We start from the raw sequence: 26144 nt of genomic DNA on the forward strand, positions 1-26144 counted from the left end.
TTGTTTTTATGAAATAATGTATAGGTATATTAAGGTGGTACCAGGGTAAAGGTAACTTTTTAACAAGAAATTGAAAACTATTAATAGACTTTAGCTCTTTTCTATTAATGAACAAAAAATATATATAAAACAGTAGCCAAATAAAAAAATTTTAGTGATAACGTCATTAATTATGCGCATAATTAGTGTTATTTCACCCCCAAACCTTCTTATTCTTTCATCTAATATAACTAACTCAAAAAGAGTCAAAACTGCTTGAAAATTTGAACATGAATTCTTTAATGTATTTAGAATGTTGTCTATAAACAAAATTTTTTAAAACATTTTTAATTTTACCAGGTTGACATTCGAACTTTAAGATATAAAATTAAGGGAAGTTTGGGACAAAAGCATGATAAAAATGAGTTTTAAATAAAAAATAACAAAAATTTGCTTCATAGACAACATTCGTAATATGTTCATCTTTAAATCTGCAAAATTTCAGCCCATTATCTATTTTCTATGAAAAGTTATTTTTTCTGAAAAATTGAGATTTAGCGAGATAAAAAGCGTTTCTAAGGTCGTTGTTATGAAGCAAGAACCAAACTGCTCTTTAAAAAAAGGCCAAATTTGATTAAAATTAAGAAGATTTTTGACTTTTTGCAAAACGCATATTGAAATAGGTAGATTTAAGAATTCAAAACATTAATTTTGGTATTTTTCAAAATTTTATCAAAAATAGCCGTTTTTTACCCTGGTACCACCTTAAAGGTACTATGTCATAACTACATAGGGACTTTCAGTACCTGAAATCAGTTCGTTGACTTTCAAAAGCTGCAGAGTATCTTCATCAAGTTCTTGCACATTTCACGCAAAGAGTTTATTTGGCTCTTTACTTTATCTACAATGGCTTTAGTTTTCTTGGAAGTCTCTTTGCAAAATTCAATGCATATAGGTCGACAAAAACGAACATATGAAGGTGCCGGATTTTGCCAAACAACTGCGCCAGTTACTTTATCAATTAGTTTGATAGGCACCAAAGAACTAGTAAACAAATTTGCATAAGAAATAAGTTCAGATTCCTCTGGAAGTTTCTGCTTGTATTGGCTTTGGCCAGAGGAACCATCACAGCCCCATTTACTATATGAAAGTAAATGCTTGAATTCAATACTGTACAGAGAATCTATGGTCAAAATTCTAGCTACAGTGTGATCCAATAAATCTTGCAGTTCCAGAATTTTCGCATGTGTGTTCGTAATTTCTATTGCAGAAGATGGTGGATAGCAGGTCTGTTTAATTTCTTGAATTTTACAATATGGTGGGAATATGGAACAGTTTCGTTCATTTGTCACCTTCCTCATATACAAATATTGTGCTTTTGTTAAATCTAAATCAATAAACACGCTGAGTGCTTCTTCATCAGTTAGCATATTTTTCTGGCTTGCGTTTTCCATAAAACTCGATGTTAATTTTTTTTGTCTTTATCAGCAATCCTTAATGATTCCACAAGTTTTGCTTCTGCTTCTTCTCCTATTGAATGCAACGCCTGAAGATATGTATTAAAGATATGCTCCATTGTTTATTAAAAGACGGAATAATGTGCCATTAAATACCACTAATGATGAAACACAAGTTGTCCTCAGAAAGTTGATAATTTTCTTTTAAAATTGTTGACAGTGCCTCAACTGTCATTCCTCCATCAATATAGGAAAGCAATAATTTACATTTCAAACACTTAAAAGTTGTCATTTTAACAAGTCACAAAAGTAACTTAAGTAATATTCAATAGTCAAACGAGTCGGTTTAATTTCCACTGTGAGTTTCTTATACTGATATAAATGTTTCAACTCTTTATATATTGGCAGTGTACATTCACCACAAAATGAGTGCAAAAATAAAAGAATGCCATGGTATCAATAAAAAATTGATAATAAATTAAAAAACATATACCAAGCTATTGTTATAAATGAACAAAATTTGAAACCACGATAAAAAGCGGTTTTCTGTTTTTTTACTTTTATCACTCTTTTCTCGATAATTTCGGAAACCGCACGTTTCTGCAACTCATTCTTATACATGTTTTTAATAAACACCTAGGCTACAATACTACATTAAATGTAAAGCGTGGGGAAGCGTGGGTAACTACCAAAAGTCTCAGTGAACTTGAAGAATATTATTTTTTTTCATTTATTTTATTGTTCAAATAATTACTCCTAAACTGAACCATATAAGTAAAAATGTATAATTTTCTTAAAATCTCCATAACATGAGCTTTTCAAAAATGTATAATACTTTATACTTATTCCTAGAAAGTCTTATAGAAAATTAACTTTTAAAGTGATGAAGCGAACAGGTTTGAAATGAACATCCGCAAAAGTAATAAACAATAGGGCTTCAAATCTTTTATTTTTACATAAAATTATGTGAAATTCCTGCATTATAGTAATGATTGACTATTAAACTATTAAATAAAATTGAAATATAATGATAGTAGCGACATTAGTAAAAAACATTTATGATATGCTGTTGCTCTACAATTTTCCACTGTGCGACGCATAGTGCAGCGTAGCCTTTTATCTAATTTGAATTTAAGTTATTCCTGAAGTCTTTTTAACGTAAATGGTGTCATTATGTTCAAAGAAATGTTATTCCCATTAGCAACACGTGACCACCATCCACAAACTTTAGAAAGGTACTACAGAGGAAGGATGGAATTTTTAAAATTCTTTGATTCAAAACTATCACACGCGAATTCAATTGAAATCGAACGTTAACAAATTTCTAAATTCATTTTTAGTACTTAGATCCTAACGTAAACTTAACATCGCATTTTTTAACTGCTGAAAACTTCACATTTTTAACTAAATGTCGAACGAAAGAATTGTAAATAATTAAAAACAAATTTTTTTAGAATTTATTCTAAGAAAGTATGAAAATAATGAAAGCATCTTCATTTTCAAATTCGATGAGTGAGCATATAAAAGTTATGGTTCTGAAAACCATCTTTATACTCTGTGTTCTCGACCATTTCCTTTTGTTAAAATATTTTTTGCTTGATTTATCCACTGGGAGTGAAAGTCATTATATTCCATCACAAGTTTTTCTATCGTAATGCTTTCTTCTGTGTTATTATGAATTGTTAAATTCAAGTTGCTAGAAAATTCAGGCTTTCTTTGAAATCGACTAATCATTCGATAAGCAGCTGGAGAAACGAGACAAAATATTACTTTAGTTTTTTTAAAATAGAGAGTGCATCAACAACATTTTTTTTTTAATCTAACAATTTTTTTGCTAATCAAAATATTTGATCTCAATAATCTCCTACCAGAACCTTTGTTCCTGACAAACATTTCCCATGCAATACCAAGAAGCAATGATACTGCTAGCACTCCAGCTTCTGAATAAACAACAGCTCTAAAGATGTGTTCTTCATAAAAAAGCTTTTCAGCAGCTGCAACTTCCAACCTGACTTCATCAACGGGATTCTAAAAATTGTGCATCTGATCAATCGTTTAATCTAAGTAATCGTTTTTTGTCGTTTTAATTGACATTTATAAAGTTTTTAGATTCTAAATTAAAAATTGTAAATAAAATTACATTTGAAATTTCTAAAATTAACAATTTCAAGCTTATATATTTCCAAAATTAAAAATTTGAAAAACTTAAAAAACATTTTACGAAATATTTCAAACAAAAAATAATTTAAAAAATAAAGCAGTAAATAAACATTTCAAATAAGAAACTATCAAATGAACACATTTTATAAAAACTAAAATAAGTTTCAATGAAACAGCGCGAAAAAAAGGTAATTTTCCTGCAATTTATTTAAAAACTTGTAAATACTTATATGTATCGGTGGTGTAGTCCAAAAGTTCGAAATACGTGAGAAAATCAATTTTAAAGTTTAAACTTCTTTATCAAATCAACGAACTTTATAATAACTTTTTAGGTATATTTGTACGTACGGTATGTTTGTTTATATGGTATATTTGTTTGTACAGTATGTTTGTTTGTACGGTATATTTGTTTGAACGAGAGAAAAGTGATCAAGTCAATTATTGCTTTTTTAATATTTAACTGAATTTCACGAAAAGGTTTAAGAAACTCATGAGTTACTCAAAATAAATCTCATGAATTGCTATATTAAATTATTACAATTGTTATATTAAATCAAGCAAATGTGAACTTTTAAATTCTTAGTAAGAAAAAAACTTTTAAAAATGAACTTACTGAAATAGGTATTAAGTATTTTGAAATTGTTTCAAATGTTTTTTGAGGAAAGTTTGTTACATATTTTCTGAAGCATTTTTCCATTTGCGATGAATTACTTTTCATCACAAAACCATAGGTCACTGGATACTCAATTTCACGCTCCATTCGCAGTTTTGCATTTTTTAATAAATCTGATTTCAAAAAAATAAATTGAAAAAAGTACAACAACAACGAACATATGTCATATAATTTTAATTGTAACTTTCTCAAAAATTACCTTGATTTCCACTCAGAATGAAGTTGTCAACAAGCACTCCGTGTAAGTTTTTGTTCTTGATTAATGAACTTATCAAAGAAATTGGATTATCAAACGCTAAAGTATAAGTTTTTAATTATCAAAAGGCATCGACAAAAAATTTCCATTAGTTAAATGTTTTGATATTCCTCGTAAATGTTGTTGATCTTTTTAATGTTTAATACTCGCTTAGTGTCTAATGGACCCCAAACACTTTAAAACCATTTAAAAACTTCTCTTAATCAATATTGATATTAAAGTGTTTGGGGTCTATTAGACCACCCGCGAACAATTAAGGGTTAACGAAAAGAATTTTAGTAAGAATTAAAACCTTGAGCGTCCGTACAAAAAATGTACTTGGATGAATTTTAAAAATAGAATTATATTGAAAAAAATTTCTGCATCTCTGAAGATGGGGGAGTCGCTTCAAGTCCACGCCTTCACATATTACGTTCCGACTTGAGTGTAATACTTAACTATGTAAAATATTTTCTACTAACTTTGTATACTTTTTTTGTTCTATTAACTATGTAATACTTTAGCTTTGTAGTATATTTGGTTTTCCCTCCCCCATCCAGCATCGCTGTGATTTTCCTTCGGGCGCCCAAGAGTAAAACTATTTTCATTAAAATACCAGTCATTTTTGCGTTCATTCCAACTCCAACTTGAAATTCGATACTTCCATTAACAGCTCCAATCTATTTGGGATATATATTTTTTATTTTCATAAAGCGTTCAACTTTAAAACAAACGTTTTCATTATTTCAAAACTATTTGTATAAATAAACGGTTTAGAGGGAAAAATAGATAGAGAAGAGAAGATACAAAGAAAAAAGGTCGAGAACAGAAGATATAGAGAAAATAGGTAGAGAAGAGAAGATACAGGGAAAAGAAGGTTTTGTAACAATTAAATTTTTACAAAACAAAAGTTAAAAATTTAGAAGTAAAAAATCACCGAAGCACCAGCCACATTAAATACAGGGGTCGCACTGGCTGAAAGCGCCGCTGATACAAGCCCAGTGAACAATGAAATCAGCATTATGCCCATTAAAATCCAAATAATGCAAAATGCTCGAGCGTAAGTAGATTTCGGAGAGCGGTCACCATATCTACATAAAAAAACAAAAATGGCGAAAACGTGGCTAAATACTAAAATCTATTTAAAGGTAAATTACATAATTTGCATAAATAAATTTTACTTATTTTTGACTGTCAAAAAAAAAGTTTTCATAATTGTTAATGATATTTTATATTTTTATTAATAAGGAAGAAATTTGTTCCTTACGATCAGTCCTTGTAAACAGATATAACGGTTATTAATCAAAGCGTTTGTGGTTTTTGATGAAAAGAAAAACAATAAACCAAACGTTAATGAACCATAATAGTTTACCCCACTGTTGTCATAGTCACAAACGCCCACCAAATACCCTCCCAGGCTCCGGCAAAAAAGGTTGGTGGAAACTCACTAGAATTATGCTTTTTGTCCTGAAATTTAAAACATCATCTCAGAAGTTTAAACTCTGACACACAAGCATAACATAATAGGGCCTGGACTAAAATAATATTTTAACTCACCAACAACCAAACCGTGAGACCAGCTAAACAAGCAGAAACTATAATGAAACCCAGCATGGGCCATGCATTAAATACCGTATTCATAAGTACTTGAGTTCTTGTATTTCTCTCAGCAAAGAGCTGATCAGGAACTAACAAAACGATTCTTGGTGCAGTAACAACTGGGATAAAAGGAAAATCTTTGTAGTGACGTGATAGCTTCCCCTCTAAGCCTAAAATTGTTTTAAGACATATTTCTTTATTGAAACTTTTTGGTAATTATATAACCAGTTATTTTTTACCGTAAATTTTTACCGTAAATAGGGAAAGAAATATCAATATCAGCATCGTACACAAAATGATCTTCAATTTCCTTCATGCTAACAAATGAATGACCATATGTAATATTGCTTGATCGGCAGCAATGCTTCATTATTTGAATTGTAAGATGAGGAAAAATCCCAGTAAGATAGAGAAGTTTGGCAGGATCTGTAAAATATATTTTCGTTGTAAGTTTTCCAATTGCGCTATTTCTCATCCAAAACTTAATAAACCATTTGAGAATCTTACCATTATGGCCAAAGCTTGTGTATGGCGAATATACTTGGAAACCCACTCCTATATCCATTCCCCGCTCGCACTTCTCGTCCAAAGAAAGTTTCCGAAGATACAACATTTTCTCCATAAATTCTTTTGATGGATTATTCTTCTTGTCAGTCTGATTAAAATTCTTTAACGAAACCGTTTATAAAAATTTACGTAAAAATTTATTTACATCAATTTTTATATTCATAATTGCATGTGAACAAAATTTTACTTGGTTTATGAAAGGTCATTCACATCAAATTACGAAAGATCGAATTATGCTACATTCAACAAGCGAAGTATTGATAGTTCCGTGCGATGGACTTGAAGTTCCGCGCAAAAAAAGTCTACTTATAGTATTACTTTCTTGCTTTCTTTACATTGCATTTATTTTTATTTCTATTTTTCTTGCTAAATTTAAAATTCAAGTGAAATAAATTTGACTTACCATGATAAAATCAACTTTTATAGGAATAGATACTTCGTCGGGCTGATAGTTTTCCTTCCATACAAACAATCCAGTACATCCAGACCAGTAAAATAAAAGTACAGCGGACTTTATTTTCATCTAAAAATTGACGTTGAAAAAGTGACGCGTGTATTAAAGAAGTCATCGTGAGCTTAAACAACCTCACTAGATTAACTTATTAAAATGATTTTTTAATTTTAAATTTAATATCCGTACTTTTGAAAAACGTTCAGACTCCCTTTTTCACCTAAACTCGCATCAAACCAACGTCAGTGGGCTCCAATTCTTCTGTTGCTTTCGGATAAAAACTCGAATTTATAGCGTTCTGTAACAAAAACATTCTTTAAATATGAGGAGCACCGCAATCTGCAAAGCATCTGCAGAAATAAGTTTATGCTTCAAGATGAAAAATGCATAAAGGGATTTTATCGTCTGTAAAATCAACGCTATCAATTGTTATTTTCAGTAAATAATCAATGCTCTTTTCTCTTGACAAATAAGTTGCGAGGAGCAACGGCTTTCGTCGTAAGTGAAATGAACAAGGGTGAAACACACAGATGGTTTATAATACGCCCATTAAACTTCATTTAAATTCAGTTTTCGTCGAATAAAAAGTTATTTTAAATAAATTATGTTTTAGATTAAAAATTTAATAACTTAATTATAGATTTTAAATTTTAAAAAAGTACCTTTAAAAACAATAACTTGTTAAAAAATAAGCTTAATAAAAACTTAATAAAAACGTAATAAAAGTTAAAGTAATAAATTTAGAAACTAGTTTATTTCAAGATTGTTTCTCTTACTAAATTATTAATAGGTCGCTAGTAATTTAGGAATGAACCGATCGTAAGTCATTAGTGATACAATTAAGCGATTACTTTTAACTTTGCTTCACAGTTAAAAAATGTTAATAATTAAGTTTTCTAAGAAAACTGACTTATGAATGAGTAGAATCACTCAAGATTTCATTGGGCTGAATCTAATAAGTCATTGTTTTTATATCAAGGTTGTATTGATGTTTATATTTAGACTTGGATTATACTTTTTCGCATTCAATTATTAGATTTTTTTTTTTTTTGGAGAAATAAGCTTGAAAAAAATGTAGACCATTTTTGTTTAATGTTCATTTTATCTTTGCAGTGAGATAACATCACGACCATGGTAACATCATTACCATGATAACATCATAATCACCATGAATTAAATCATCATGGCGACTTCTCGTGGATAACATCTCCATAACAATTTTTAGGTTGTGCTTATATTTACGACAGAGGAACATATTTTTATATGAAACTTATTCGTCCGAAAATAACTATCCAAACAAGTTCTTTTTTTTTGTTTTGTTTTTATCGTTTCGACCATCTGCGAACCATCTGTAGTTCAAAATTGACAGCGTTTTAATAAACATCGACTTAAAATTCCATGATAAACAAAATTCTACCTTACTTATACACCGCGCAAACTAGATTTTTAAAAATTAGATTTAACTGACCAAATGATATATTGTAACTGTTGAAAGATAATCAAAATAACTTTTTTGAAAATGATCCTAAATTAGTGATTACGAATCATGATAGTAATTGTAAATTATGCAACAATAATCAAATACGAATATCAATGTTTGATCTAATAAGGTATCATTTGAGAATCAAACAACTAGCCTCAAGGAAACCGATGAAAAGCGCTACCAATGCTATCATATTAATTCCACCATGGGTAGTCCAATAATCACCCCTTTCTTGATTTCAAGTTCTTTATAACTTCGCTCATTATTTATGATTTTAAATGTAAGTGATTTTAAAAGAAGTAATTAAAGCGAACGGTTTTTGTAAAGTTTTGTAAGATCAGCTATTAAAAGTGTTCTGATTTTATGATATGACCTTTAATGAAAAAACTTTAAGTAAAATGCCAAAAAACAGGTACCACCAAATATGGCATAATTTTTCATATAAATTGTATGTTTACCAATGGGGTTGCTTGGATTTGAATGGAGGAAAAAAAGAGGAGGAAAAAGAGTTTTAAAAATAGTTTTACTAGATAATGTAAAACAAAATCAAAATTTTGTTCTTGGCAAAATTTGCAGATTTTTATATTTTTGATTAATACATGTACAGTCATCATGACACCGGGATTGACATGATAAAAAGTACTTTTTTTTATCATATTCTTATTCTTTATATTTTCTTCTCAAAGGTAGCATAAGTAGCACAACTACCTTTCATTATGAAGAGTTGTATTTACATTCTTGAACATTCCTGCCCTATTCTATCTTTTTAGTCAATCATTATAAAGATATTCTAGAGAAAGCATAATTCCAGAGAGTTTGTCTTTACAAGGACTCATTTTGTCAGTACGACAATAACACTAAAATTTTTTTTTTTTTTTTTTTTTTTTTTGAGTAGCAGAGTTTGTATTGAATTTGTGGATATCTCTTTTATTGGAATCTCAACATAAAAATAAGGTTAGTATTTTGAACTAAAAAAACTTTGAAATTTGAATAATAAATGACAATCATATAATTTCAAGTAAAAAGATTTCAAGTTTGAAATTAAGTTATTCATCTGTCTGAATGGCTTCGCATCTATTTATCACAAGCAATTTTACATTTAGAATTCAAAGCTTTGAAAAATAATCTATCTAAAGGTTGTAGCTTATGAGTAGTATGTGATGGTAAAGATCATTATGAGTAGTATGTGATGGCAAAGATAACATTAATATTCCATAATCTCGAGCTAATACTTCTAATTTTTTTTTATGTGCTATCAAAGAAAAGAAGCACTTTCTTTTGTTCTGGAAGTTTAAGTTTTATGACCATGATAGCTAATAAATTGCGTAACCCACAAAAAAAAAAAACAAATCAGGAGGTTATCTAACTACTATCAAAACGTCAAAAAATAGTGATGCTCTCCATCGTTGAGCTTATTTTGAACATATTATTTTTAAAATCTTTCAAAATTAGGAGGTAAAAAAAGCCTAATAGCTTTCATTTGAAATACTCTAGTGGTGTTTCATTTGAAATACTCTAGTCGTATTTCATTTGAAATACTTTAGTGGTATTTCGTTTGAAATACTCTAGAGGTATTTACACTTTTTTTACCACTTGTTATGCCTCCTACTTGATGTTTGACTTTTAGAGCTAAATCTTTTAATAATCATTTATGAGCTGTAGTCCAGTTTTTTCTATTTTCTGAAACAAATCAGCAGTAACATTATAATTATCAACATGCTCTGCAAGTTAATTTTTTAAAAAAATCTTTTTTTCCACAGAAACCAGTGGCTCTTACCGAAAATGTTCAGGTTACATCAAACTAATTCAAAGGTGACGTTTCAAGAATAGGTAAATACCACTTTCCAGCTATACCTACATTTTTGTTAAATTAATCAGGTATTGTGTTTTTCTCAGCAATTTCAAAAGCTTATCGTCTTCGATCTTTAGTATTATTTTAAAAAATACACAGGCGCTACTTCAGTATCTCTCCCCCCTCCCCCTTTTATGAATAAAATATAAAAACATAGACCTGAAAATCAACGGAAAGTGCTCTAATTTGTCGACGAAGTTTTAAAATATCCCACTAAAAACGTTAATATTCGCCATCTTTTCAAAAACTGTTAAATTCTTCTTTAAAAGTTATTACAAAAGTACACAACTTTCATTATAATTTATTCTCTAGTAAACCAAAAAAATGGCTACTTTCATAGCCACAAAAATTTATTAAAAATTTTTTTTGCAAAGAACTTAGAATAGGGAAGGTGTAGATGGATAGTTTTTATTACAAGCAATTTCTAAGTCAATTAAAAAAAAGTTAAAATCAACTTCTAAGTTCTTGGCATTAGGCCTACAAATTCCTCATTGTTTATACGTACTACATGTTTCATAATTTATACAAGTACATTAGGGTAGGCCACAATATTAAACAAATTTTCAAAATAGGTAATTCTGCTACTAGCTGCATCGAATATTGTTCCTTTTACTCTAAAAGACATTTTTTGTTATGAAAATATTCTTGTAGCACATCTCTAAGTACTGCCGCATTTCATTTTTAATGTGAATTTGAAATCTAAACGAAAAATACAAAGCCTCCATTATAACTGTTCCGTTTTTTAATTTATTCGGTTAAATACAAACAAATATTAGCGTTTTTTGTAAACAAACAGAATATGCGCTGTTATTTATAATGCGAAATTTTTAAATCAGACTAATTTTGCTTATACAAAAAGTACTAAGAGTTTAACAAAGATGCCTGAGTATCTTTCTAATAAGATATTCATATTTTAATCCTTTTCTTGTAAAACAAAACAAAACAAAAATCTTTTGTTCTGATACTTATAGATTTTTATTTTACAACACAATAACTTTATTTAGTGGTTTTCATACAATAAATAGACACCTGTAAGAGTTGCGGTATTCGTTGAATTGTGTTCAAAAATACGTATAATTTAAATTAAAACTCATTATGTTTATCTTATGTTTATTTTTTTTACAAAGTGTAGGCCTAGATGCTTACTTACTTACGTACTGACTATTTATTATTATCGGCCAGGTTATTGTCTATATAATTAAGATAATTAAGTGGTTAACACTATATGTTTTCAATTCCAGTTTATGTAATTCAAAGTAAATATTTGATAAAGAAAATGTCACTAATTAAACCAAAGAAAAATGACATTGAACCAACCAAATTAAAAAAGTCGGTAAAAAAGAAATACTTGAAAGTATTGAAGTCAACTAATAAAATATGGTTGGTTGGATATCCGTTAGAGGATTTAAAAACAAGCTCTTTGCCCACTACCAGAAATGTTTATAAATTTTTCAGGTTAGGCTTAATACTGTATTAGGACTGAAGTTATAACTTTATGTTTTAGAAAGTTTATTTAAAGTTTTAAATTATTTGCATCATCCATTTCAAGGTATCACTTGCAAGTTATTGATAGCTCTTATGAAGAGTTTACTAAAGTTAGGGAGGCATTGCACACTCTAAGCAACATTTCGAAATCTAAGTTAGCTGCATTGCTTACTATAAAATCAGTCAAGCTCTTTTGGGATAAGGCTGGCATTCCTTATAAACAAGACAAGTACAGTATTGATAATATTTTAAGGCTACATGACAAATGGAGGTTGCTTGGAAAATCTAAAAATAGGATTTCTAATAAGAAGAGTTTACTTGAACAAAACTTTATTCAATCATTAGATGGCATTTTTGATATTAGTTCTCCTAGTTGGAAAGATGACATTAGAAAAACCAGATCAGCTAAGGATGCAGATGAAGATATTGCCTGGTTTACAGCTCTTAAAAATGGAATAAAAACTGGAGGAATTGGTGTAAAAGATAATTTGCTACATTCTAATGTTAGGAGAAAAAAAGAAAGAATCGAAAAGAAACAGGTGGCAGCTGAAAAAGAAAAAAGAAGAAAAATAGATGATGAAGAAACTGTTAAGTTGGTTGGTTATAGTAGTGACTCAGATGAATATTCTCATGTCACTAAACCTAGTCATTCTATGAGTTCTGCATCTCCAAACTCACCTAAAAGTGATCCTGAGTTTAATATTTCTAAAAAGCAGCAAGGAGAAAAAAAAGATACCGGATCAGATAATATCACACTGGTTTTGCCAAAAAACTTCATTTCTCACCCAATGATAACAGCAACTGCAGATAGAACTAAGTTATCAAATCCTCAGCTGATGATGAATGCTTCTGCAATTCTAGTTTTAGGTTCGTTTTTTATTAATAAATAAACAAGGTTATTGTATACAAATTTAAAAATATACATATATTTTTTAACTTTATACAGGTGGTGTTAAACCTGACGATGTTAGCCTTTCAATAAATACTATAAGAATATCAAGAAAGCTAAATAGGCAAGTAATGGCAAGGAAAATAATAACAGAGTTTCAAAATAAGATTAAATCAGATTATTTGACACTTCATTGGGACGGAAAACTTTTAAAACAAATCTCAGGGCAAAGGTTTGAGTATTTAACTGTTTTGGTCAGTGGTTTTCCTAATTGCGTTGAAGGAAAAATATTATCAATAAAACCAATACAGTCTGGTACAGGACTTTCTATTTGCAAAGGAATCTTGGAAGACTTAGAGAAATGGGATCTCAAAACCAACATTGTTGCCCAGGTTTTTGATACGACTGCATGTAATACAGGAGTTAAAAATGGAGCTGCAACTTTTTTAGAGGATTGTAAATCAATGAAAACTCTTCTTTGGCTGGCTTGTCGCCATCACATTTTAGAATTGATCTTAGGAGCATTTTGGAACTCCTTATTTAAAAAAGAAAAATAAGCTAATTATAATAAAGATTTCAAAGATTTTCAACAAGAATGGATTTGCGCAGAGAAGGCTCCACTAAAAAAACTAAACAGGTTTCTAGATCTTGAAAATTCTTTCCTTAAAACGAAGGCAGACGAAACTCGTGTGTTCTTAGAGAAACAAGTAAAATGTAAGCATCGCCGAGGTGATTATAAGGAAGCTGCAGAGTTAGCACTTTATCTTTTAGGCGGACCAGAACCTAAAATCTGGAAAACCTGTGGAGCAAATCATCATGCCAGATGGATGTCACACTTGTTATATGCACCAAAGATGTTCATCTTTAAAGAAGATTTACTCGATTCTGATGTAGCAAAGTTAAAAATCTTTTTGACTTTCAGCTCAGTTTTAAATGTTAAAGCTTGGTTAGAAGCAACAAAAGGCTCTGATGCACCAATTAACGATATTCATTTATACAATGATCTAGGCGCTCTGGGGCAGATCTCAGGCTTCTCTAATGCAGCTCAGAAAGCTCAAGAAGTTCTTAACAGGCACTCATAGTATCTAACTGAGGAGGTGTCAGTCTTCAGTCTCTTTTCTAATAAGGTTTCTGCTAAAGAAAAGGCTAATATTGCGTTAAAAATGATAAATGCGGGAAAGCCACTTGCTATCAACTCTGGAAAACCTAATCTTCCATCTATTCACAAGAACTCAGAGATATTGTCATATATTGGGAAAAGATCTTGGTTGCTCTTTCATAACTTAAACGATAACGGTAAATGGCTCAAACTTCCTCCTTCAGAATGGGAGGAAGATGGAAACTTTTTAAAGATGAAACATTTTATTAAAACAGTCAAGGTTACAAACGATGTTGCAGAGCGAGGAATCAAGTTATGTTCGGATTATCTTCAGATACTCACAAAGGTGAGACAAAGGTATTTTAAAAAAGTAATTAAAATTTTATTCAGATGTTTTATACTCAATGTTTGGCTAATTTTAGGATGAGGAAGTACGAAACGAAATAATAGAAGTCGTTGAAAATCATAGAAAACTTGTAGGTAATTTCAATAAGAAAGAGTTATTCTCTGACTTTGTTCAATTCAAATAACAATTTCCGTTATACCATGCATCACTGCACCAGATAGCACCTTGGTTATATAGAATAAATGATTCGTTTTTTAATGTTAAAATATATTTTGTGTAATAATTAAAGCATTTTAAACATTTGGAATAGATGCTAAATGTTTCCCAATCCCACATCACCTAATTTTTTGTAGCGATATTTTTGCGTAAAAACACGAATCTTTAAATAAAATGCGGCAGTACTTAGAAACATCCTAGAAAACTTTTTTTTTTACAATAATAGTTTTTATATGGTAAGGAACAACTTTTTATGCAGCCACGTGTAATTTTCAAATTTTTTAGATTTTGGCCAACCCTAAAGTACATGTATCATAATTTATCAAAACTAATTTTTGATTGTAAAATGGTTTACAATAGTTAATTTCTATTTTACAATACTGTAAATTAGGGCGAAAGAATTTTTTCAATTGTGAAAGATAAGCGTACTTTAACGACTTTTTAACGCAAAAGCCATGTTTTTAAGTGTTGCTTTTGGTGGTTAAAATCATCATTAACTTGTTATTCTCAAAATGGCAAATATTCAGGACATGTTCAATTAACTCTTTCTCAACTTTAGGGGGTAAATTACTGTAACTAAATGTACTGTAACTAATGTACTGTAACAAAAATGTTTAATTGTTTCATTTGCTTACTTATTTTTATGAAACAACATGCTTTTAAAATTTGGTTAAGGAATTCCAAATTTAAAACAAAAGGCATTTATTCAATATCACTAAATCGATTGGCAAAAACAGTTCATATCATCTTTTCTCCATGACGATATTTCTATCTTAAAATTTCAAATTTTCATCTTTTGAATAAAAAAATTTGTCAAACTTTACACGCTTATTTGCGTAAATTGTACCCTAAGGTAACATACCTAGAGGTATGTTACCTTAGGGTACAATTTACGCAATTAAATCAAATTAGAGTCAGATTAGTTGCGTAAATTGTACCTTAGGGTACAATTTACGCAACTAATCTGACTCTAATTTGATTTAATAACTTGACAACTAATAAGGTATTCTAAATTCCAGGTACTTATTTCGAATTAAGATAAACCCAGATAACACATGGACGTCGGCCCGATGTCTTGCCGACATGTTTTATATCAGCTTTAGATTGGCATCGTTTTACTTCATCGGCCCGATGTCGGTCCAACAAATAAAATAAATTAACTTATGTTCCATCGGAAAACATAATCGGCTTGATGTCTGCGAACGCACCATAAAATGACTTGTAATCATACCATGGAAGTATTAGAGATGGAAGTGCAACGCTATTGAAATGGCTAAAACTATGCGTGAAATCTTTTGTTCTTAATACAATAGAAAGTAAACTCACTAACTCAACTTTAATTATTTCAATAAATTCTTTATAAAACCATCATATTTACATAGCTAATGTTTGAGTTTGCCTATGTTTTAATGTTAAGGAATATTAAATTAATAATTGTTATATATATATATATATATCCTGTATTGCTTACAGCTATATAAACATTACAAATTAATTTTAAAATAATTTCATTTGTGTTACAATTATAGATTATATAAATGTCTTGTGAAACAAATGATGTTCTTTCTATTTTGGATGTTGAATGCTTTCAAAGTGATGAAATAAGTATTTTACTCGAGGATTTTGAAACCGAATTAATTATTAATGAAGAAAATTTTGATATCTCATCCTTCGACGAGAAATTTTTTTTTCTTCCAGAGTTCGAAGAGCTTGACATGAAAAAAATTAGTTCTGAATTAATGAGATGTGAAAAATGTAAAAAATATTACAATACCAAAAAATAGTATGATAATCACCTCCTTAGATGTGGTGAAGTCCATTCAACTGAATCATTTTCAAAAGATCAAGCGATCTCTAAAGGTAGTATACCCAAAGTGTGTTTTGTATTTATATGGTTATGAAAAAATAAACTTGTAATTCCTTTTTGAAAAATTTTGAAATTTAGATATTCTCAATGATGATGTGCAAATAAAGCTTTTAGAGAAATTCCCAGTATACTTTTGGGAATCGATAAATGAAGCTTTTAAAAATGAATTTTTCAACATTTCAGAAAAAGGTTTTGTTACTGCTGGCAATATTTCTGTCATGGTTGCTTCTAAACTGCTATTTCACAAAAATGAAATAGAAAAATCAGTTGAACATTTTAATAGACTTCTATCTGTTGATATGTTTGCAATTTTAAATGCATCAAGTAATACTCCTTGTTCTCGTATTAATATATGTCAAATGGTTAATAAAATGAGATTGTCAGCTAATTTGAAAACTGAATGGAATAATATTTTAAAGTTAATAAATATTGAAGTTAGTGAGATCCATATTGACATGTTAAGAGTATTTGTGTTAAACAAAATGTACGAAAAATGTTTATTATGGAGAAACAAAGAACTCTTTGTAACTGATGAGAAAATGTTAGAATTAAAATTATCTTTAAGAGAGGAAAAGGTAGTAACATATGTTTCTGGATATATTGTTGTTTTTTTTTGCTGAAAAAATACAAAAGAAACAAATCACCATCATCTTTAATTATCTGTTCTGTTATAAATTCTTGGCAGTTGTCAAACAACATTTCTAATGACGCTTTATTGAATAGCACAAGATTATGGATTGACCGAGTAGATCGAGGAGCATTAATGCATGTGACTGATGAGTTTTATCTATTTATATGCCATGTTGAAAACATCGCAAGATCTATACTAAATAGAAACTTACTAGTGAATTATAAAGGGCAGGATCTTAGAGATGTTTTAATGTCAAATTTCCAAAAAAATGCTCAGTTAGATGTTTCTTGGTCATCACTGACTCGAAATCTTGAGAATTTAGATTTATCTCAACTATTAAAGTTAACAATCTTAAAAAAGTGGATATCAATGCGTGCTCGTTCCTTTTTAACAGCTTGGATTAATGTGGTAAAGCATTTAAATAAAGGTGACATTTCAAGTCGAGGTGAACCGGGACTAAGAAAAACTCTTTTTGTAAAGAGAAAATAATTAAAATTATTTAAATCTTGCAACAGTCAAAAAGCGAATTCAAGATTTTTTAGTATTTGTGTTAGGTAACTTCCAGGAACGTTCTAAACTAAAAACTTTTGTATGTTTATACGTATATCTTGTTAGATTTTTTTTCAAAATGTTATGCTGGTTTTAACTCAAACACCAAAAAATCCTGGATCCGCTTCTGAACCAGTGAACATTTTAAATATTTTTCATGAATTATAGTTTGTTTAGAGTTATTAGCAATGAAGTAAAGATCAAAATTGATTTATTATTATCTTGATTAGCCTCATTTTTTCGATGCTTTTAAGCAGGGCCCCGAGAAGGGGGGGGGGGGGGCAAAAAGAACAGTTTGACCCGGATGACAGATGTACAAAGGGTGCCAAAGGAAAATAAAGCATCTTAAAAAAAAAAATCCTTGACTGATAATATAGAAAAATTTGGATAAACAGGGGCGCCAATCAGGGTTGCTGTCTCAGGTGTCGTGACGGCTCTCGGCGCCCCTGATATTAAGTACCCATCAATTTTGCATTACACAAGAATACATTATCCATAAAATATGCACACAGTAAAAGCCACTGATTTCGGACCCCCTATCCTTGTATATTAACGTTTTAACAAAATCAATACACCTCCCATTTTTCTGTTTTTATTAAAAGATCGCCTTGCCATTTATTACTAAGAATGAAATTTTTTGAAAAGTTCATGAAAAAGACTTTACTGGGCAATCCATAAAGGTTGCGTGGGGAGAAGGTGTTTGGTATAAAAGAAGGCGAGGTTTTATTAGTATATGACGTTATTTTATAGGGTTTTTAACTTTAAGAACATTACAAACTATGTAAACTTGTGTTTTTATGAAGCTATTGTTAGAGAATTTTTTTCCCAAAGTGTAGTAATCAAACATCATTGTTGTCTGCTATAACTTTCATTTGCACGTTTAATGTTCATGTCATAATATGGATAAAAATAGTCTTATAAATTCGCTTATAAAGTCTTATGAGCTTAGGGGCCATCCATAAAGTACGTACGCAGTAAAACCACTTATTTAGGACTCCCTCCTCCCTTGTACACACTTGAATGCTTTTAACGACTCCCTCTCCTTTTGCGTACTTACGCATTATTTTTTACAAAATCAAGACCATCCTTCACCAAAACATTAATATTTCAAAACATTTATAAAAAAAAATTTGTAAAAAATTTATAAAGAAATGTAAAAAACGGTTGTGACCGAAGTCAAATAAAAATAACATATTGATCTTTACACTCGCGAAATTCAATGTTTTTATAAGAAAAAAAATTCAAGTTTAGGAGAGAAAGAGAAATAGTCAAACCGCGTACGTACTCGCTGTCTTTAACAACCCTTCCCCTCTTATACGCATTTGTACGTGTTTGGGTTACCCCCTCCCCATACCTGCGTACGAACTTTATGGATGGCTCATCATTAAGAAAAAAGCCGATTGTCATAGAATATTTAATTAGATTTTTTTTGAAAAAAAAGGAGGGGATCTCAATTTTATGACGTTTTTTTTAAAGGGGAGTATAGGAAAAAATCCCTCCCAAAATTACCACCTCAAGCCCAAATGTGAGGGCAACGAGGTTGGCAAAATATTTTTTTACTATTAAAGTTTGAATCCTCCTAAATTTGAGGGGGTTTCAAACTAACTCAAAAAGGTTAGTTAAAAAAAAAAAAGTTAGTTAATATATATATATATATATATATATATATATATATATATATATATATATATATATATATATATATATATATATATATATATATATATATATATATATATACACACACACACACACATAGACACAAACACACAGGTAGACAGAGCGGTAAAACAAGAATCAAATGATATTTAAAACTCAATTTCTAAAAAAAGAAGAATTTCAATTTATTGAATATATATACAAATTTTAAAATAATAAAATCAATATTTTCTCGGCTTTTTCTCCGGCAGATGTATTGTGTCAGTAACATCAATCTTTAGATCTTCCTGAAATCTTCCTCTATAATTTCCATTTAAGGCTCGAATAAGATTGTCATCGGCAATATTTAAACCTAGAAAGTTACGATTAAATTCTTCTAAACAAGGATTTTCGTTTCCTCCCCCTCTTCTTCGCTGCTTGGAAAAATATTGCTCTATAGGATCTTGACTGAACTTTTCTGAAAGTAAGTACTCTACAACTTCTTCTTTTAAAAGACCTGAACCAAGTTCAGTAAATGAGTGCACTATTCAAAAAATTTAATGAAATTGATTTTTTTAATCAAATAATAGAAGTAAAAGTTTATGTTTTGCTCATATTAATCAATGTTTACCTGTAATTCTGAACCTTTCTAGGGTTTGCTTACTTAAGCAAAGTTTGGCTTTTTCTTTTATCGATAAACTTTTAACGTTTTGACTGGCTTGTTCCCATTCATTCAAAAATTTAATAAACGTTTCATTCAACCACTATTTAAGAAACAATATATTCACATTAATTATTTGTTAACAACATTAACAATAACAGTAATAAAACAGGGTTGCCACTCTAATTTAAAAAACTTTCCCCTAATTTTCCGAGCAAAGAACCTTTTCTCTTGAGTTAAGCTTTTTAAATTCCGTGACTTTTCCGTGACTTTTCCAAATTATTTCCTGTTTATCCACAATATAGTCATTTTCCTTATTTAAACACAATTTATTTATTTGACAAACTAAACATTTTACAACAACAGCTACACTTTGCAAATTTCTTATCATATGTATTAACAAGCTTTTCTTAAAAAAAAAATATTGTTCAAATTTAAAAAAAAAACATATTTTCCCTGAGTTTTGCTGAATTTTATAAAAAAATATAAAAATTCCTGAGTTTTTTAGGTTTTCCTGGGTATTTTTGGTTTTAGTGACAACCCTGAATTATTAACATAACATTAATATAAACTATTTTTATTACTGTCAAAAAATAGTCACAAAATAATGAAATCGGCAGAATAAAACAGTACGAATAGAACAGTAAACAATTTAAATAAAAAATCTTTAATATAGAAACATTGTACCTCAAATCTTTTATCCAAATGAGTTTTGTATACATCTAAAGCCGGTTTTCTAGTTTTATTAAACTGCCTTGAAACATTCAGGCAATCAAAGAAGGTATCAATTAAATTTATAAACTTTTGTAGACATCTTGTTTCAGCTTTACCCTGCTCCTCCAACATGTGAACAACAGTTTGACTCAACACTAGGGTAGGTCGATTTTAACTTTTTTTTTGAATTTTAAGTTGCGTAATGTTGCAGTTACTGTGTCTAGGTTAGAAATGAGGTTTTGCCAAATTTCAAGTATCCTGGTTTAAAAATGGCTTGCGGATTTACATTTCAAGTCTTAATTTTGGACTAGTTTAGTTAAATTGTTAATTTCAAATGTTGAAATATTTTAAGTATAATAATCTCGTTTTAAAATATCTTGTTTCGAATTTATAAAGTAACCAATTAACGTTTTCTTAAAAAGCGCAATTGTTTTAAGAAGCCAATAAATTTTCGCTAAATCGTTTACACGCATTTAAATTTAAATTTTGCAAATCTGTTTTGTATTTAAAAGTTCTTGTTTGTATTTAAAAGTATTATAACTTGTTTGTATTTAAAAGTTGGTTTTAAAATTAAATATAAAGTATTAAAAAGTAGGTTCAAAAAAAAAATCGCAAATTAAAGAAATCTTTTAATATCAAAGGTAAATACTTATGATTATTATATTAGAGTAATGTTTTTACCTATTTATACTAAATAATTTTTGTTTTGCAACTTTTCGAAGGAACTAATGGATTTACTTAATTTAGACGGAGGAACTAATGGTTTTACTAAATTCCTGAATGAAAATGATTGGGCTCATGGCCCCCTCATTTTGAAAACGAGGGGGCCATGGGCCCCCTAATTTTTTCAAAAGGTTTTATTTCTTTATTTTTAAGAAATCCCGATTTTTAATAGTAAGTTTTGATATTTTAGGTTTTTTTGGTGCTTTCACCCCCACTAAAAAGTCACGCTGTTACCCATGACTCTAAGTGTTATACTTTAATACAGTTTACATTTATAATTAGTCCGCGAGAAATGCCATAAGTAAAGGCTACAATTACACGGATGAAAAGTGAAAAAAGATATTGTGGTGGCCCATGTGAATTATCAATAACAGATCCAAGCACTTTTAGAAAGGTTATTCAGTACTATTACTATCTTGTTTATATAAATCCAAATGCAGATATCGTATTAGTGACTCAGCAAATAAGCAATAACATAAAATCAATTTGGGCTACAGTAAACCCAAGTTTACCTCTTATAACAGACAAATCTATTAATAGGAAAGTTAAAGATCTTCTCGAACTTGTTAAGGATATTAATCGCAAGCACGGAAAAGCAAGCGCTAAAAGAAATCTTGATGCAAACTTAGACAAACTTTTTGATATTTCTGCATGTTCCTGTTCATTAGATGTGTTTCCCTGTAGTGACAGAAAAGTTTCATGTTATAAAGAAAATTGCATAGAAGAACATATTGTATGCCTTTGCTCTCAAAGTAATAAAGTACCTCTTGAAGACAGAGCTTATCTTCGTGATCAGAGGAAAAAAATTGGTCCAAAAGGTGCATATCAACTTTCTTCCGTTGATAGATTTTCTGTCAAAAGGATTCAAAGACTTGATAAAGAACGAAAAAAAATATCTCATAAGCTAATTGATGAAGATGAATCCCTCATACGACACGTAAACTTAATTGAAGAAACAAGTGATTTAACCAATACGGAGGCAAATATTTTATAAATACATGAAAAATTTGTAGTAGATGAAACAAAAAGTATTTTATTTTATTAACTTTTTTTAGAATGAAGGTGAATGGAAACCGATAAATGATCCTATTGGAAAATACAACTTGGTTAAACTTCCAAGATTTGCAATGGAACTAGTCAGAAACGAGTGTTCTTCAAACATAGGTGCAGCCTTTGCAAATGCTTTACTATATGACATAAAATATCTCTGAAAAATGATGTTGATATAAAAGATATTTTGATTGATAAATGCAAATTAGATAGGGCCAAGTCAAAAATAAAAATCGTTAGTGAAGATGTGGACTCAGAACAAAAAAAACAGCTAATTTGTCTTGGGGTTGATAGCAAGCTCGATCAGATAACTAAAACAAGTAAAGTAATAAACTCACCTCAAGGAGAAGTTCTAAAGAAATGCATTAAACCTCAACATCACATCACATTCACTTATGAAGATGGAGAATCGAGTGGAAATTATTTGACTCATAGGACGATTCCTGTCACTGGTGCTACAGGCTTAGTTCTTGCTACCGAAACGTTCAGTGTTTTACAAGAACATAACAGTTTGAAAAGTATACAAGCTGTTCTTCTTGATAATACTGCTACCAATACTGGACCAATAAGTGGCTTAGTTGTAAAACTAGAAGAGTTTTTAAAAAGAAAACTACATCTAATTGGATGCGCCTTACATCAAAATGAACTTCCATTACGAGCTCTTTTTGTGAAACTTGATGGTGACACAACCAGGCCAAGAAGCTTCAGTGGTCTACTTGGTAAAAGATGTGCTGAAAATATTCAGGATAGAAATCAAGTTTTGTTTGAATGTATTGAAAACCCAATTGTAGACAAATATATTCCAGAAAAAATACTAACAGACCTTAGTTGCGATCAAAGACTTTTACTTGAATATTGCAAAGGAATAGGTATTGGTAAAGTTTCTGATAAATGGGCTGCCTATAAAATTTGACCGCCTAACCATGCAAGGTGGTTAACACTAGCTATTCGCCTTCTTTGTTTGTATACTAGAGACAATCAACCAACCGTTTCTTTAAAAAAACTTGTATATTTTATTGTTCAAGTTTACGCTCCAGCGTGGTTCGAAATAAAAAAATCTTCAAAATTTCACGAATCCCCACGCATTATTTTTTCTACTATTACTAGAATAAATAATCTCCCCTTTGATGATGTTAAACATATTGTTAAAAAAAATATTAAAAACAACGCATTGTGTCTAAAACCTGAAAATATTCTTTATGCCATGCTAAAAGATAATGACAGCAATATACGAAACTTTGGTTTTCAAATCTTACTGGCTCTAAGGCAAAGGTATTTTTTTTATAATTAACTAAAATAAATTTAAAAAAAAGACACATAAAATGTGGTAATTGCCTTTGATTTATATTTATAGAGTAAACAACACAAGTTTGGAAAGAAATTTGAAGAAAATTCCGGAAATTAATTTTAATGCTAATTATTGGTATGAGTTGGTTGACATCATCAATACTAAATTTACGGAGTCCCCAACAACACAAAATTTTTCAATTGAGCAAATCCAATATATGATTGACAATAATGTTAAACCTGAAATCCCCGACTTTCCTTCTCACTCCCAGAGTGTTGAGCGAGCGGTAAAACTTGTGTCAGAAGCATCCCAATATGTCTATGGATTCGAGAATCGACACAGCTGCATTTTAACTAAACTACTTAGCAGGAAGATGCGTAAACCATATGTTTCAAAAGGGCATTATTTCCATTCTTATGATGATATTTTTTAATTGAAAAGGTTTTCCTGAATATATATAACCATGTTCAAAATGTTTTAAATTGTTAAAGTAATTTTTATTTTGATATTCTTATGTAAATATGAGAATAAAAGTTTCACCTTTTAAATCTTCAAATAGTTAACAAGTTGTTATAAAATTAGCTTAAGTGTTATAAATTATTATAAACTTAAATCATTCAGAAATGCAGTTAAATTTAAAAAACGATTAAATATGAGCATATTTAAAACGTCAATTTTTGCATATAACGCCTTTTAAGGTGTTTTTTCGCATAATCCTACAAATCTTAGAATTTAAATCCGCAAGCGATTATTCATCCAAAATCTCTAAAATTTTGAGAGTAATCATATTTTAACTGTCTCGAACTACTGCAATATTATGCAATATGCGGAATTAAAATCGACCTACCCTACTCAACACCTTAAGTATAAATATATAATTTAACTATTAAAAAATATTGTACTAATTTTAAAATTTATCTGCTATATGCAGTCTAACCTGGGCAGCTAAATCAACACGCATTCTAGATTGTGGAGCTAAATGAATATGCTCATCTCTGAGTTTGTGTCCCAATCGTAGACCAACAGCATCATGAAACATGCCCAAATCCCATTCATAGACATTCATAATTTGAGGCCATGTTATAAACTGATCTTCAATCTGAAACAATTTTTTATATATACATTTTATATTTATAAATCATATTTTCGAGCCACTATATCAATTATCACAATTACCATAATGATCTTGAGCATCTTTACCTGATCATCTACCTTAAAATGATCTTGAGGGATGGACGCCAAGGAGCAAGGCCCTTGGTATCCCCCCTGCTTCTGATGCCTACTACAAATTGAACTTACTATTGGATTTCTAGAATGCTGATTTCAATGAGAGTTTCCCAAATTATTTCTAGTAGTTTTTATTAAATGAGAAACATCACAAAAAAAGTAAAGTTTGCGAGCTAAAAGATATTATTCAAATTTGTTGTGATATTTAAAAATATTTCAGTTTTTTAATTATTAAAATATTTTTTTCAAACTAAAAGCAACATCTTAATATAATTAGTACAGGAACGTTTAACGTTTAACGTTTAATATTTAACGTCGTTTCGTCATTAGTTACTAGGCTTTGAAAAAGCACGATCTCTAAATGCACGCGGCCATTGGAGAAAGATCCCTTAAACGAGTTAAAACTTTTTTCCTTTTGGAATTTAATTATTAGTTTAGATATATTACATAAAGAATCATATTAAGATAAATGATAATCGTTAAGATCATATTATAATTGAAGTACGTATATAAAATAGTTATATATACATTTTTATTAGATAAAGTAGAAAGGATTTAAATTTTTATCAGAAAAAGTAAAAAGGATTTTAATCTTTTAAATCGTTTGTATTTTGTTTGTTTTAGCTTTTCTTTTAGCAGTTTTATTTTTGATATTTTATTTTTTAGAAGGAAAATAAGGGTATGGATGTTATTTAAAGTTATACTAATGCTATTTCCATAAAATGGTTATTACTCAGGGGCGTGTCTAGGGGATGTCTGCTACGTCGCTGGACATACCCAAAATATGAATATATATATATTTTTTCACAACTTCAATATTTTGTTGAATAAATATGATGCGTCGGTAGATAAAAGCAAACAGAGCGAATAATTATAGCAAACTAAAGCAATAATTAAGCAAACTATACAAGGTAAATTGTTCGAGCGGATGGTAAGAAGTTATTAATCCGGGATAACAGTTAGATTTACGGTTTGGTATTTTATTATAGTGCTTGTCAAATCGAGAACGGTCTAAAGTTTATTAAAAAAAAACGATTTATATATTTAAACGGAGGTTATTTTAATTTTTGAGTTAAACAAATGAATAAGAAACTTGAATGGACATACCTTTTTTTATTAAGTTACAAAGTACTTCATTTTTTAAATATTTTCTTTTATTAATTAAAAAAAAATAAAAGTTATTATTTCTTAGAAAACAAATTTTGGACTTCCCCTTCCTATCACACCCTGAGTAAAGTTTTGATCAAATTCTATTGATATTTATTATTAGGAGGAGAATACTATAATTAACAACAAGCATATATT

At 29.5% G+C, this 26144-nt stretch overlaps 4 protein-coding genes and 2 pseudogenes across 4 annotated transcripts in view; 5 read left to right on the forward strand and 1 right to left on the reverse strand.

Annotated features, from left to right (window-relative positions):
* LOC149884966 (uncharacterized) overlaps positions 1-26144 on the forward strand; it is a 748071-nt gene that overhangs the window by 385873 nt on the left and 336054 nt on the right. The gene's annotated exons all lie outside the window — the stretch shown is intronic.
* Positions 2876-7558, reverse strand: LOC145187101 (uncharacterized). The gene is made up of 12 exons (XM_090095749.1): positions 7311-7558; positions 7074-7193; positions 6611-6770; positions 6356-6529; positions 6062-6273; positions 5877-5971; positions 5442-5595; positions 5121-5184; positions 4469-4564; positions 4210-4382; positions 3305-3464; positions 2876-3181 (listed from the first exon to the last, which is right to left on the reverse strand). Exons 2-12 carry the CDS (start codon positions 7191-7193, stop codon positions 2985-2987), a joined length of 1605 nt encoding a protein of 534 aa, XP_089951875.1. The 5' UTR covers positions 7311-7558; the 3' UTR covers positions 2876-2984.
* LOC149885003 (uncharacterized) lies at positions 11316-13412 on the forward strand. Its single transcript, XM_090096751.1, has 3 exons — positions 11316-11911; positions 12006-12808; positions 12888-13412. Exons 1-3 carry the CDS (start codon positions 11682-11684, stop codon positions 13385-13387), a joined length of 1533 nt encoding a protein of 510 aa, XP_089952877.1. The 5' UTR covers positions 11316-11681; the 3' UTR covers positions 13388-13412.
* On the forward strand, positions 16030-17668 carry LOC149885004 (uncharacterized; annotated as a pseudogene).
* On the forward strand, positions 20704-24221 carry LOC149885005 (uncharacterized). Its single transcript, XM_090095396.1, has one exon. It carries the CDS (start codon positions 21597-21599, stop codon positions 22266-22268), a length of 672 nt encoding a protein of 223 aa, XP_089951522.1. The 5' UTR covers positions 20704-21596; the 3' UTR covers positions 22269-24221.
* On the forward strand, positions 22402-23505 carry LOC149885006 (uncharacterized; annotated as a pseudogene).

This window comes from Hydra viridissima, unplaced genomic scaffold (genome assembly GCF_058129835.1).
Source record: "Hydra viridissima isolate aposymbiotic clone 2 unplaced genomic scaffold, HvirCarnegie_v1 scaffold_8, whole genome shotgun sequence".
Classification (NCBI taxonomy): Eukaryota; Metazoa; Cnidaria; class Hydrozoa; order Anthoathecata; family Hydridae; genus Hydra; species Hydra viridissima.